The following is a 12,898-nucleotide window of genomic DNA, read 5'->3' on the forward strand; positions in this document are numbered from 1 at the left end:
ATATGAGATTTAGGGAGTATGACATCTCGGGTGTCATGTCTAAACTTTTGATTCTCTTTTATGAGAGATATTAAATCATTTTAGATGATCGATTGAATACTACAAATGAGAATATGATAACATATGAAATACACAATATAAAACAAAGTCGAATTATATAATACATGGTATCATAATATAATATGTGATCACATAAAACAATTTATTATTATCAAAATATGTGACCACATAAAAAGTTGGTATGAAAACTTTATGAAATATGCGTTTTCATCACACTTAAAGCAAATATTTAAATCATATGTATTACCTGTAACCAATTAATATTTTCACTTTTCATAACATCATTTAAGATAGAAAATTCATTAATTCTATTGTATCCATGGTTCAATCATCTCCATTGAAATCGGCCACAGGACCAAAAACGTTTGTACAAAATAGTATTTGTATGAAATACAATTTCATATGTTGAATCAAAATATTAATAACATTACTTGTTAATCTTGAACTTGTAGTAATACCGTATTTTTAAAGCACTACACCATAAAAACCTTTTGTATTTCTTAAATTTTGTGTAGTATTTGTAATCATACAAACCACACGTTGGAGCATGTATCTAAGATACTTAATAGTATTCTTTGGAACATAAATGTATATTTATATAATTCAAGTAGAAACATAAAAAGTATTTTAGCACTACATTAAACAACTAAAAATTTCACGGTAGCAATTACTATTTCATGATCCCTTAAATAGCATTGAATTTCAATTATTAGTGTATTAAAGAAAACATAACAATTGGCATTTAGTGATAAACCAGAAACGGTCGGGAAGTATTAAAACCTATAGCCCTTTTATATTTCATACAATTAATCCAAATATGAAATTAATACACATTAAGGAAGTTACAAATATCATAGAAAGACAACCAAGTCAAATGAGTGGAACCTAAAACTATTATATAAGTTTGTCAATAGATTTCAAAAAATTTTTCAAATTTTATAAATATAAAATAAATGCATACCTTGTCCAAATGACATTTTCTCTGGTTGTATAATATATAATATATAATCAGTAATAATGAACATGGTTACTTTAATATAGATGCGTCACATATACGATTAAAGACCGCCTACAGATTTAATGAACCTTTGTCTTACATTTGAAATATAAAAAGAACTTTCAAAGTTTGGACCAATTTATAAAGACATACTTCCCTTATACTACATATATGGGGATGAAAGAAAATACTAACTTAAACTATATATTTAATTAGTTATCTATACAACCTAATAAAAGCCTTAATTAGGGGACACATGTCCTCCTCCTAGGGCCTCTAAAGCTTATTTTCCCGCCAAAATATTCATTCTCCTCATTTCCCTTGAATTAACCCGACATGGGATCCAAATACCTAATTCGGATCATTGTGGTTCATTCCATATATACAGCAAATAGGGTTTCATCTTCTTCAACATACTTCATTCGCGACCTAGGGTTTCTGCAACTTCATTCTTTCTGCCTCTCCTTCATCATTGCATGTCTCAGGATCTCAAATCGTCATCAGCAAGGTACGAATTCCTCTTCATTTTAATAGTTTATTGATTTGATTTTCGTTCGTTGTCACCTAAGGTTTCTTGATCTTGGATCAGTTATATTATTTCTGATATTCAAATGTCGTCTACACCAAGGTATGATTCTGTTATTTCTCTATTGTTCAGGTTTTGATGCTCATATACTTTAGGCGATGAATCTGAATTTAATTGAAGCATAAGATGGTTCAGATCTAAAAAAAACGGGGTGGCCGGAAAAGACGATGAACTTATGTCTGTTTGCACTATTGTTGATCTGTTTATAAAATTAGGGTTTTAGTTTTATTGTTTTCAGGGATTATTGGGTTTCATATTTAATTGTTATTGATCCTTTATGAGTCTCAGTTCAATTCCCTTGAATATTTTGTTTATCTGTTGATGAAATTAGGGTTTTAGTTGTTTTGTTTTTTGGGACTATCAGTTTTTATGTTTAATTGCGATTGATTCTGTATGAGTCTTACTTCACTTCATAGTGTGTTTGAATTCTTTTCAATTATTTAAAATATTTTGAATTAAAATAATGTTCTTTGATTTATATGGCTAGGGTTCGTATGGTCTAAGAACGAGGATGGTCTAACAATGAGTAACGGGTAGGGTTCGGTGGACGGCGATGATCTAGCAACGATAGATGAGTAGTATCAGATCTATCAAAGACAAGAAAGTGGTGACGATACATATGTTGGTTAGAATCGCTCATGGTCAGGTATTATGTTATATTTCTTTTGTTCCATACAGATAAATTTAGTTTAAAAAACATATTTGAATTTTAGGTGCCGCTTGAGTTCGTTTACTAATCCAATATTCTTAATTTTGTTAGGTTTATCAGTAATCATTTGTTTCTTTTTGTATCTTGCCGATGTTCATCTAATCATCGCTAGCTTCTACGTCTTTAAAGAACGTAAGAAGTGAATAAATATAAATTTAAATAAAAAATCACTTATGCTTCGCGATTGATTTTAAAGGGTTAAAGTTAAAAAGGAAGTTGAGCGATGAATCTCAAAGTTTTTAGCCGGAGGCCAAGATAGGAGCAGCATGGTAAATAGTGGCCCTAATTTGGTTATAGTATAATAGATTGAATTTTATTTGGTGGTTTCTAATACTTTGTGCTTTATGTTTAGACTGATTTGGGAAATAATGAAAGGACGATAAACATGACAGAAGAAAAAAGGCTCAAAACCTAAACCTGGTGATTATACTTCATATATTCGGCTGATTTTTAATGGTGGTATGTTACGGTTTTCTGTGATAACTTGTGGAGTTAAATACGATTGTTGTTTCATTTTTTTGTCATCTCAGGTTGAAAAACTTTTTAAAGATAGAAAAGGGTGAACACGTCCATATGGTGAGTCTTCTAAGACTGTTGAAATCTAGCATAAATCTTATTATTTTGGTTTGATATCTACACTTGCTTATTGTAGTAGCAACCAATGTAGTGCGTTTAGTGTTTTGAATATGACTTTATTCCAATGTTTCTTATGGTTTAATTATTTCATTCATATTTTAAGAGAGACTATTGTTGAGTATAGAGACTGTTTTATGTGCGCCTTCACAACGTGTTCCTCCGAAGCAATGGTCTAAGAAAGATGGACGTGAAGGGACCATTGGCAAAGGTATATAAGTTGGGTTATCTATATGTGCTAATTTATTCTAATAACCAGGTATATAATGTGTGAATGTGAAGTTGAATCTCTTCCTTTAGTTGGCCTAAATGCAATGAATGTCATATTGGTTGCAGCTAAGTGTGCTCCCACGAAATAAAGTAGGTATTTGTGTATCTATATTAGCTAATTTAATCTAATAACTTGCATTTAAACAATTATGTATGTATAGGTAGTCTTGGAGATGTTGTCGGCGCGTTACCGAAGGCTTTGGCTCAGCGTTGTTTCATATGTGCTTTAGGTCTGCACAACTGCACAAGATGTAGCTTATGGTTGTTAATATTACAATAATATAAATATCATTGATTGAGGTAAGGCCAAAATGTCCTGCTTTTGTTTATAGGTGAAATAACATTTGTTTTATGTGTCCTCATTATTCAATTGGTATTGCTTTAAGTCTTTAACATACTAATAGTTATTTCTTTTGTGTATCATGCGAAGTCTTGATATGTATACATGTATTCGTTGTTGTCATCTCTATGATTTCCAAACTGCCGACACCACCAAAATCAACTTTCACTTTCTTAGCAATTAAGGTAATCATCTATTTATTCTTATTAAAGGTCCAACATGAATGTGTTAGTTGCGGTTTGCGTAACGTCGGACCCAACATACCTACTAATATAACACTATAATGAATTTCTATGTACTTATATGATTGGCCGTTTTCTTAATTAGGGAATAAATAGCATGTCTCTTGACTTGGCTTCTTTTAAAGTTGGTGAGGAGTTAACATTTGGATGTTGAGACCAGCGGCCATGGAGCACTCAATAAGAATCACTAGCTTGATGATGGTAAGAAGAAGCAGCGATTTAGGGTGGAATCTAATTAACAAATATGGCTATTGAGGGAAAAAAGCTGAGCGACAATGGTGAGAAGAAGGTAATGATCTTTCCCCTCTTCGTAATTTTTCTCTCAACTGTTTTGCTGGTAAAAAAGTTAGTTTTGCCTATCGATTACTCTTTTACGATGTTAAGCTTAAACCAAAAATAGGTATTATACTTCAAATATAGTCCTCTTCGTAATTTTTCTTTCAACCGTTTTGCTTTGCTGGTAAAAAAGTTAGTTTTGCCTATCGATTACTCTTTTACGATGTTAAGCCTTAAACCAAAAAATAGGTGTTATACTTCAAATATAGTCAAAATAAATTTCAAGAAAATAGCCTTATGATTCTGTTTTAATACATGATTTACTTAATTATAAAAAACATAAATTTAAAGAAGGGAATTGGAAATTTTACTTCATGAAAATCATAAAGGTGTACTACTCTTTTCAGAATGACAAAAAGAAAAAGGACAGGATCTAAATATATGTTTTTCTTGATTGTTCTTTACCGTTATATATCGATTTTCTTATAGTTTGAATTTGATTCAAAAACAATGGGTTGCCAAACCATGAGTTGAACAGAAGGTTTCAAAATAGAATTTAGAGGATTTAAGCATAAAAAAATATGGTATTGTCAGATGGTTAGACTGAGAAATCATGGTGGCTGGTGAGAATGTGATAACTTTTTAAAGTGCCTAACAAGTGTTTGTGTGAATGTTTAAATGGAATTAGTTTGCAACTTGAGATTGATGTATTTTGTTTGTTTTTGTAGACAAGATGGATGTCGAAAGGATATCTACTAGGAGATGGGTACTGACTTGGCCTTAAACCACAATTGAAACTGTTGATGATAACCTCTTAAAACTTTTGGTCAACAAGTATGCTTTCTCAATTTTATGTAAAGTTAAAGAAAAAATGGGGCGTATCTGTAGGTCTTTCTACTTGGATGTTTCTTTATCCAAGGGAAAACGTTTTGATAACCTAAAAGCTTGGCATGTTTTTGCTAACATGCCTGACAAAATCATGGAAGTTTCTCCAATAATACAAGTGATTGTTGTTGAACCGCTTGCTTTTGTTGCTCCTGATAAAGATGAAGAGGTATGCTAAAGGATCCTCACAGTTTTATCCCTGACTTTTTTTTTTTATCTTTATAACTTCAATAGCATTTAACAATTAAGAGGTATGCTAAAGCATCCTCATAGTCAGTGGCGAAGCTTGAGATTTCCTACCGGAGGGTCGAAAACGTATATACCCAAAATTTTCTATAGAACCGGGGGTTCGAAAACGTATATGCCCAAAAATTTCTATACGAAAGCTACATATATAACACTACTGGGCGAAAAGTTCGGGGGGTCGGGCGCCCCTCCCGACCCCTTCTAAGCTACGCCCATGCTCATAGTTCTATCACTGACTTTTTATATATAATCTTTATGACTTCAATAGTATTTAACAAGTTAGTGTGTTTGGCATAGTGTATTCTTGGGGATATATGGAAGGGAAATGTCACCGGCAGTGAGATATCATACAATTTATTTCCAAAGTTAGGTCATCTGAGAGTATTGCTGGTAAGTTAAGGCTTGCACTTAATGAAAATACTCTGGTATATAAAGAATAATTTGTATATCTTAAATTTTTGATTTTTTGATTTTGTTATAGTTAAATGCTGGAAAAATGGTGATCTCTTCTTAGTGGAGGAAGTGGTTGATCCAAATAATACGTCTTGAAAATTTCTAGAGCACTTGATTGGTAGAGAAAGCGCATTACTTCGTAGAGGTTTTTGGTTGATATGGAGAATAACAGGGATAATGTAAAGTAACCCAAAAGAGCGTAAAATGTCCATGAAGCAAAAGATGCAAGCGAACCATTTTTGAAAGTCCATGGACGTCTATTGATCTTTACGGGTCAATTAATTTAGGATTTTAAATAGGATAACGAATTAAATGGAAAATAGAAAAAAAAATTAATATTGAACTCTTTGATCCAACAATAGTTCTTATGTGTTGTTTTTTTATATTAATTTTAAATTCATTATGTGGATTTTTTTTGGTTTATAAACCTTTTGTATTGGATAATATTTGGTTATAAACAACAACTTGGATGTGTTAATGATAAACATATAATGTTTTTTTGTCAGTTATTTCACAACGTATTATTTTGTCTGCCCCGTGAAATTCACGGGTATTAGCACTATAAGTATATATTTTATATTTTTATTAGATTGTATTGTTCCTTTCTTCCTAAAGGCCCCTTATGCACTTAAAATAGTGTCACTCAAACTCGACCCCTTTAGTTATTTTATAGCTTTATAGTTTCATAATCATTCTAGCTTTGTCTTGCGATAGGCTGTAAATTTGGCATTCAGCTCTAAAAAGTAGAAGTAATAGATTAATAGGCTTTCTATTGTTTACAATAGGTTTAGTGTTACTAGAGATAATTCAAGTCGAATATATTTCATTTGGTAATGATCGTTTGTTCAATTGGTCAACAATGAAGGTGAGGTTATTGGTTACAAAACTCCAGAAAATAGAAGTATTAGATTAATAGGCTTTCTGTTAGTATTTCGAACTATAGAAACGTAATTTTCATCATTTATTTATCTTTTCATTTTATTTATATCAATAGTACGTTGGTTGTTTTATTTACTAGAGTCTTTAACATGATTATTGTGCATTATTTCACTTTCTTTTTTGCCTTCTTAATCTTGAAACTATTTCAATGACTTGGAAAATGATTGAATTAATATGTTGATTTTATGGTGGAAATAATTCAAATACTTAGGGATTCTGTGCCAAACGTGATTGCTTTTATTTTACTTTATTTTTCAACATATTTTAATATATTACTAAAATCAATAGGTACGGTGTTGTTGGATGATATGATATTATTGAAGCCGAACATATTTCGTTAGTTGATGATTGTTTTTTCAATTGGTTAAAAACGAATTCGAGGTTATTGGTTAAGAAGCTCCAGCAAGTAGAAGTATTAGAGTAATAAGTTTTCAATTTTGTATTTCAAACCAGAAAAACGTATTTCCTTCGTTTACTTATCTTTTCGGTTATTTTAGATCTATAGTACGATGCTTTCATTATATTTTAATGTTCAATTCAGATTTCCATAATAAGTCCATGCGTACAGTTTCATTATGATCAGTTTAAACATATTTTTTTAAAAATAAAAAATATATCATTTATCAACACCGCGAAATTCGCGGGTATTAGCACTAGTTTAATATAAAACACAAATGTCAAATTGATTCTCTAAGTAAAATATTTATTGTATCAGAGTGCATTTCTCACAATTACATAAAGGTCATTGAAACGCATATTTAGAAAAGAATAATATATGACAAATCTGGATTCTAACTTAATCTAGATTCTCTTATTCATATACGAAATACAAAACTCAAATATAACAAAACAAAAAAAATTCTTGAAACATGTAGTAATAGAATTATATCCACAACCATTTAAATTATAGAATACTAGTGCTAATACCCGCGAATTTCGCGGTGTTGAAAAATGATATGTTTTTTTTTTAATTTTTAGAAAAAAAAAAATACGATTATACTGATCCTAAAGAAACTGTACGCGTGAACTTACTATAGAAATCTGAAGTTGAAGATTAAAATACAACGAAGCATCGTACTATAAATCTAACAAAACTGAAAAGATAAGTAAATGAAGGAAATACGGTTTTCTGATTAAAAATGTACAATTTAAAACCACTATAAATGGCACAACTTCATATGACATGTTAATAAATATTTAATTTCTGAAAAAGAATAAAATACTCCATTAAATCTTAAACATTCAATCTCATGCAACTCCTTGTGTCCATTACATTACATTAAATATTCAACTTAAAAATTGGATGCAATGCCATGGTAGAGTTGTGACTACAATGAAGTTAAAGCTAAATGTAACAAAATACACTTATAAATTAATCTACTGAACACTATGTCAATAATAAAGTAGTGTTATTGCAGCAATGCAACTCATGGCAAACATGAGCAATGATTTATCACTTGCATCCCATGAACTCAAGGATGTGCCTTTTCTGATCCTGGATAAAAAGCAAGTTAACATGATGTGACATATAGTGGTTGATTTTCGATTCTTTTCTTTGAGAGCCATTTGGGTCACCTTATATCTAAAATGTGTCAAATCAAAATTTTAAACCATAGGGGAATGGGTCAAACAAAGTGCATGTTTATTGTATATAGAAATATTGTTTCACCAATTATGTAATTCCTATTAGAAACTGATAAGATATATTATTAAGAAAAGAATAAACTTTTTTATCCATTGGATCATACAATTGGATTGGATCAGATCTAGACCAAGATCCAGCCCGTTGCACGTGTAGTTTGATTTTTGACCCAATACCCATCTCATAATCTTATATTTTTTCCTTGAACGGCAAATATCTCGTAATCTTATATACATGGCATAATTATGGGTTATCAATGAAGAATAAGTCCTAAATAAGTGAATCCTAAAACATAAAATTTGGTTATTGGTTCTATAACTTTTTTTAAACTGATTTTTGGTTCTATAAATTTGGTTAATGAATAATTCAATCCCATGAGATGATGCAGGATGCGATACACTTCCTTCTAGTACCAATCCACCGAGACGAACTTGTTTTAGCAAGCTTTTTTTAGAGTATTTTGTTAAGAGTGTTTTTCAGTGTGACAACACCAAAGTGCTGACCCAACCCAATTACCCAATCTGGCCCGTATTCCTATAGAAAAGTATTGTTAGACCATGAGTAGTGGGCAATATTCACCCTTGGGCGTTTTGTGCCATGTGGCAGCCCAGTCAGCAATGGAGCATTATGGGGCGTTTTCTAAAATGGGTGTAGTGGGGATGTGGGGATTGTGGGGCATTATGTTTTGTAATAAAATAAAATAAAAAAACATTTAAAAATTCTTATTGGCCACCAAATGGAAGCTCAAATGTGATTGGCCAAGAAATCCCCCCTTTGGCGTGATTTATAAAACGCCTCAACAAAAAAGTTGCCAATCACGCCCATGCGTAGTGGGAAAGGGGCGATATTGGGCTTGATCTTGGACAAAAAACGCCAATCCCTTCCATGATTACGGGTGGTCTTATGGTGAGTCCATATTGAATAAAAAAATAAATTAGTTGGCAAAGCAATTCTCACACTACAGAATAATAAGCCGATCAAATAAATACAGGGAAAAAGGTACCTACCTCAAACGAAGCAATTGTTGCTCACTTTGAAATCAAAGCAATAGCCATTGAAACCTGTAAAAAAGAAAGAATGAAAGAAAGAAAATGATACTTCTGATGTAACAAAATTTGAAATATGCCATATAACATATCAATAGAACTTGTGGGAAAATCCAAAGTTTGTGTAACCATATAATAGCCATAAAAGGATACTGCTACAAACAAAAAGCAGTAGATTGCACAACATGTGGTCACAACTTATATGGAATTAACCACATTTCGTTTTGTTGCATGAGATATGTGCTTCAAACAGTAAACATGAATTTAGGAACACAACCAACACTCAGCTACCAAAATCTAACCTATGTATGCTTTCTTTCCATAAAGAGGAAGATGAAGATGGGACCAGTTTAGACCTAGAAATACGTCAAGATATATAAAAATACAAACAAATTAAATTCATAGAAATATATGCCAAAGGTTGGAACAACAATGTTTAACAAAATAATATCAAAAGAAACTATAGGCATTTTATCGAACACCTTAAAGGCATGGGTAACACAATAGGAAGATATGCATTTATGTTAGCATCAGTTGAAAAACAGTACAAAGAGGTGCAATTGAAGAATAATTTGTTAGCATCAAAACATTAACCTTAAACACAGCAAAAGCGAGATACCTTAAACTTTGACGATACCAATTTCTCATAGCAGCATGACGGTCTGCAACGCTAATGATTTTGTGACAATTGGGCTACCCCTTTTGGAAAACTAAAAAGTAATCTGATGTATATTTACTTAATATAAATGCCAACCAAGTAACGATGTAAAAGATACCAGACCTCCGGTTACCGACAATCAAAGTAAACGCCTGGGAAGTAAACACAAACGCCTTGGAAGTAAACACAATTGAAATCAATCAGCAGTATGTAAAGGGTGGAGAAACAAATTGCAAAATAACAATGAAGTGTAACAATCCATATTGATAGGACATAAATCATCATTTGGGATTAAAGCATGACATTTACCAACAACAAATCAAACACATAAACCCAGTAATATAAAAGAAATTGAAAGGATACTAATGAAAAAAAAAGGAATTGCAACTTTGTAAGCAATATGACACACCCATGTATCATACAATTGTTTTTTTTCCCAGTAGTTATTTGACAAATTATCCCCTATAAAAAGCAAATTAGTGACCCATTACTCAAGATCCAATGCTTTTCTAATAAAATGTAACTTAATAAACAAACTGTTGCTGACTCGTTTTACCCGGCCCAGCTCCATAACTGTATCAAGTGGCCCGTTTGTTGAGCCCGCCAAGATTAATCCTTATAATATAATCATAACATTATACCACTAACACATCTTTTTCTTAATTTTATTTAAAAAAATCAACACATAAGCTTTACAAATATTGATATGGTCATCTTCAGCCTTATATTCATGTTTCAAAGGTAATAATTAGTGAAAATAAACATAATTAAAGATTAAACTGGTGCACACCTGCGTGTGTGAGAAGGGGAGGGAGGGGATATTACTTGTCTAGAACCATGGCGAGAGAGGCAATGTTATTTATCAAACACCTGGAGTGCAAAAACACAAATTTCAATTAAACAAAATACTATCAACATGTGTTATTTATAACAACAATTGTTATTTGAATTTATTTGTTCAAAAATGTGTTCTACAAAAGTTACAAATTGATGTCAATAATAACAATGTTGAAGTTAATGGAAAACTAATAGAGTAACGATGATGAGGAGACTAACCTGATAAGGCTGATAATACGTTAAAAGTATAGATAAAGACGCCTTCAGCAGCAGAGAACATTCTCCGAGAGGCAAAGCAATGAAGGTGAAGAAAGGGAACATAAATAGCAAGAAATCCCGGCCTGGAATGTACTATCGGTGCCATAAACCATTAAAGCACATAAGACAATTTCGAAATTAACACTCACTTGTAAAGATTAAAAGCAAATTGTAGATAGTTCTAGCGATGGTGAACACTGCAGAGCATATGCAATCCAATAAAATCACGGAATCTATACAACAAACAAACACAAGATTTCAAGGAATTTCAAACAAAATCATTACCAAGATTTTAAACCAATTGAAAACTTAGCACAATAAATCAATTTCAGAAAAAAAATACAGAAGAGATGATAGAAACAATACCCAATTAGGATCGATGAAAGCAAGGTATATGCCATCTTTGACATGTTAATCGCTAAAGTCTTCAAATACGAATAATATTACGTTAGATCTGAACGCTATCGTCCCAAATTCCAACATCTTCCAGATTATTCTGATAGATAGGAGTAGTAGAATCATGAGCCAGTTTCTCAACACTTCTGATAAATTAAAACTACCTTTATTTCATTATCTTTCTTAGTTTAGACACTAAGAGTATCTGAAACTTCATATCTTCATAAATAAAAGTTACAATTAGGGTTTCTTAGCAATTAAAATCAAAGAGAAAAGGAAGAGAAGCCCTAATCGGCGATTGAACATATACCTTGGATTGTTTGATTGTAAAAGAAGGATGAAAACCCTAATCGCCGGATTGAAGGATGAAAACTCTGACACACGTCTTCATCTCCCTTGATTTCATTCCTTGACAACCAAAAATACCAAAAAAAATCCCCAAAATCAGATCCCTATAACAAACAATTTATTGGAAAAAATTGATAGTAAAGAAAGAAGACAATTACCTTTTTTAATCTTTGAGGTACAGACGAATGAATTGCTTGAATGGAAACCCTAGAGAACCAACGGTGGGAGCGTCAATGTATTTGGAACAGTAGGGTTATATAACTTTGTTCAAGATTAACGAATCCATAATCGAATGAAAAAGATTATTGTTTGGAAGCTACACTAAATGAAAGAAGGAGAAAAAGTTGATTATATATGAAAGAAAAATAAACAAAATCTAACCTTGATGAAAAGTCTGAAAGTTGATCGCCATAGAAGAAGTGGCAGAAAGAGAATGAAAGAAACCCTAATGTTTGTGAAGTCGGGTTATAACGTTTAAATACCCATGCGAGATTTTTGGTAAACGGGTCCTCCTAACCCGTGCATCAAGGGAGAGTGGAGTGGAGTGTGGTTTAGGCGGGAAAACAGAAAATAGAGGTGCTAGATGGATGCCATGTGTCCCCTAATTAAGGCTTTTATTAGGTTGTATAGATTTAGCTATAATATGATTTGGAAAAAAAAATATACCCATAAAAGTAATTAATTATGTAGTAATAATTAAAATTTAAATCTCAATAGTCTATTAATCATGTTTCTCCAACAATTTTGCCGTGCCGTTTGCTTCATCGTTAGCCGTAACGTGACCCGACCCTATTATGGCTTACCGATTTATCTTCATATCCTTTTCTTATAGATAAATAACTGAATTCCCATTGAAAGCTCACACGGTAATTAAATAAATTATTTAAGAAAGATGTAATAGAAATCCAGGCAAAAGACTATTTTAGTAATTTTACATCTTCCATTGATTATAAATCTTTCGTTATAATATGTTATCCTAATCTATTTAATCATCAAAAATCAAATAAACAAAATAAAATAAATAAAGATTATACTTACCAATGGAAATTCAGGGAAGTCCATCTCAATCATAAGTTT

General features: G+C 31.6%; 1 protein-coding gene and 1 long non-coding RNA gene across 31 annotated transcripts; one reads left to right on the plus strand and one right to left on the minus strand.

Moving 5' to 3' along the window:
* The first annotated feature begins 1,369 nt into the window (after positions 1–1,369).
* Positions 1,370–6,040, plus strand: LOC110898858. Of its 22 annotated transcripts, none has more exons than XM_022145707.2 (12): positions 1,389–1,565; positions 2,131–2,289; positions 2,549–2,621; positions 2,705–2,772; positions 2,883–2,928; positions 3,245–3,345; positions 3,417–3,780; positions 3,923–4,126; positions 4,842–4,879; positions 5,002–5,167; positions 5,542–5,634; positions 5,726–6,040. In XM_022145707.2, the coding sequence occupies exons 8-12, from the start codon at positions 4,082–4,084 to the stop codon at positions 5,756–5,758; spliced, it is 375 nt and encodes a 124-aa protein (XP_022001399.1). In that variant the 5' UTR covers positions 1,389–1,565; positions 2,131–2,289; positions 2,549–2,621; positions 2,705–2,772; positions 2,883–2,928; positions 3,245–3,345; positions 3,417–3,780; positions 3,923–4,081; the 3' UTR covers positions 5,759–6,040. The 22 variants fall into 22 exon arrangements, 7 of the variants coding, with proteins under 7 accessions (XP_022001399.1, XP_035837703.1, XP_035837702.1 ...); XR_004876745.1 differs by lacking the exon at positions 1,389–1,565 and adding an exon at positions 2,404–2,484 and having other exon boundaries at positions 1,572–2,289; positions 3,113–3,345; positions 3,417–3,555; positions 3,686–3,780; positions 4,842–5,167; XR_004876744.1 differs by lacking the exon at positions 1,389–1,565 and adding exons at positions 2,404–2,484; positions 3,092–3,196 and having other exon boundaries at positions 1,572–2,289; positions 3,286–3,345; positions 3,417–4,126; positions 4,842–5,167.
* Positions 6,041–7,837: 1,797 nt separating this feature from the next.
* LOC110898857 lies at positions 7,838–12,303 on the minus strand. Of its 9 annotated transcripts, XR_002569671.2 has the most exons (10): positions 12,203–12,302; positions 11,980–12,028; positions 11,784–11,881; positions 11,444–11,573; positions 11,039–11,310; positions 10,773–10,852; positions 10,106–10,155; positions 9,944–9,986; positions 9,286–9,339; positions 7,838–8,131 (listed from the first exon to the last, which is right to left on the minus strand). It is a non-coding gene; the product is annotated as an uncharacterized LOC110898857 (long non-coding RNA). The 9 variants fall into 9 exon arrangements; XR_004876751.1 differs by having other exon boundaries at positions 9,944–10,852; positions 11,039–11,160; positions 11,227–11,310; positions 12,203–12,303; XR_004876752.1 differs by having other exon boundaries at positions 10,106–10,852; positions 12,203–12,303.
* Positions 12,304–12,898: the final 595 nt, after the last annotated feature.

The sequence above is a fragment of the Helianthus annuus genome, chromosome 13, assembly GCF_002127325.2.
Source record: "Helianthus annuus cultivar XRQ/B chromosome 13, HanXRQr2.0-SUNRISE, whole genome shotgun sequence".
Lineage (NCBI taxonomy): Eukaryota > Viridiplantae > Streptophyta > Magnoliopsida > Asterales > Asteraceae > Helianthus > Helianthus annuus.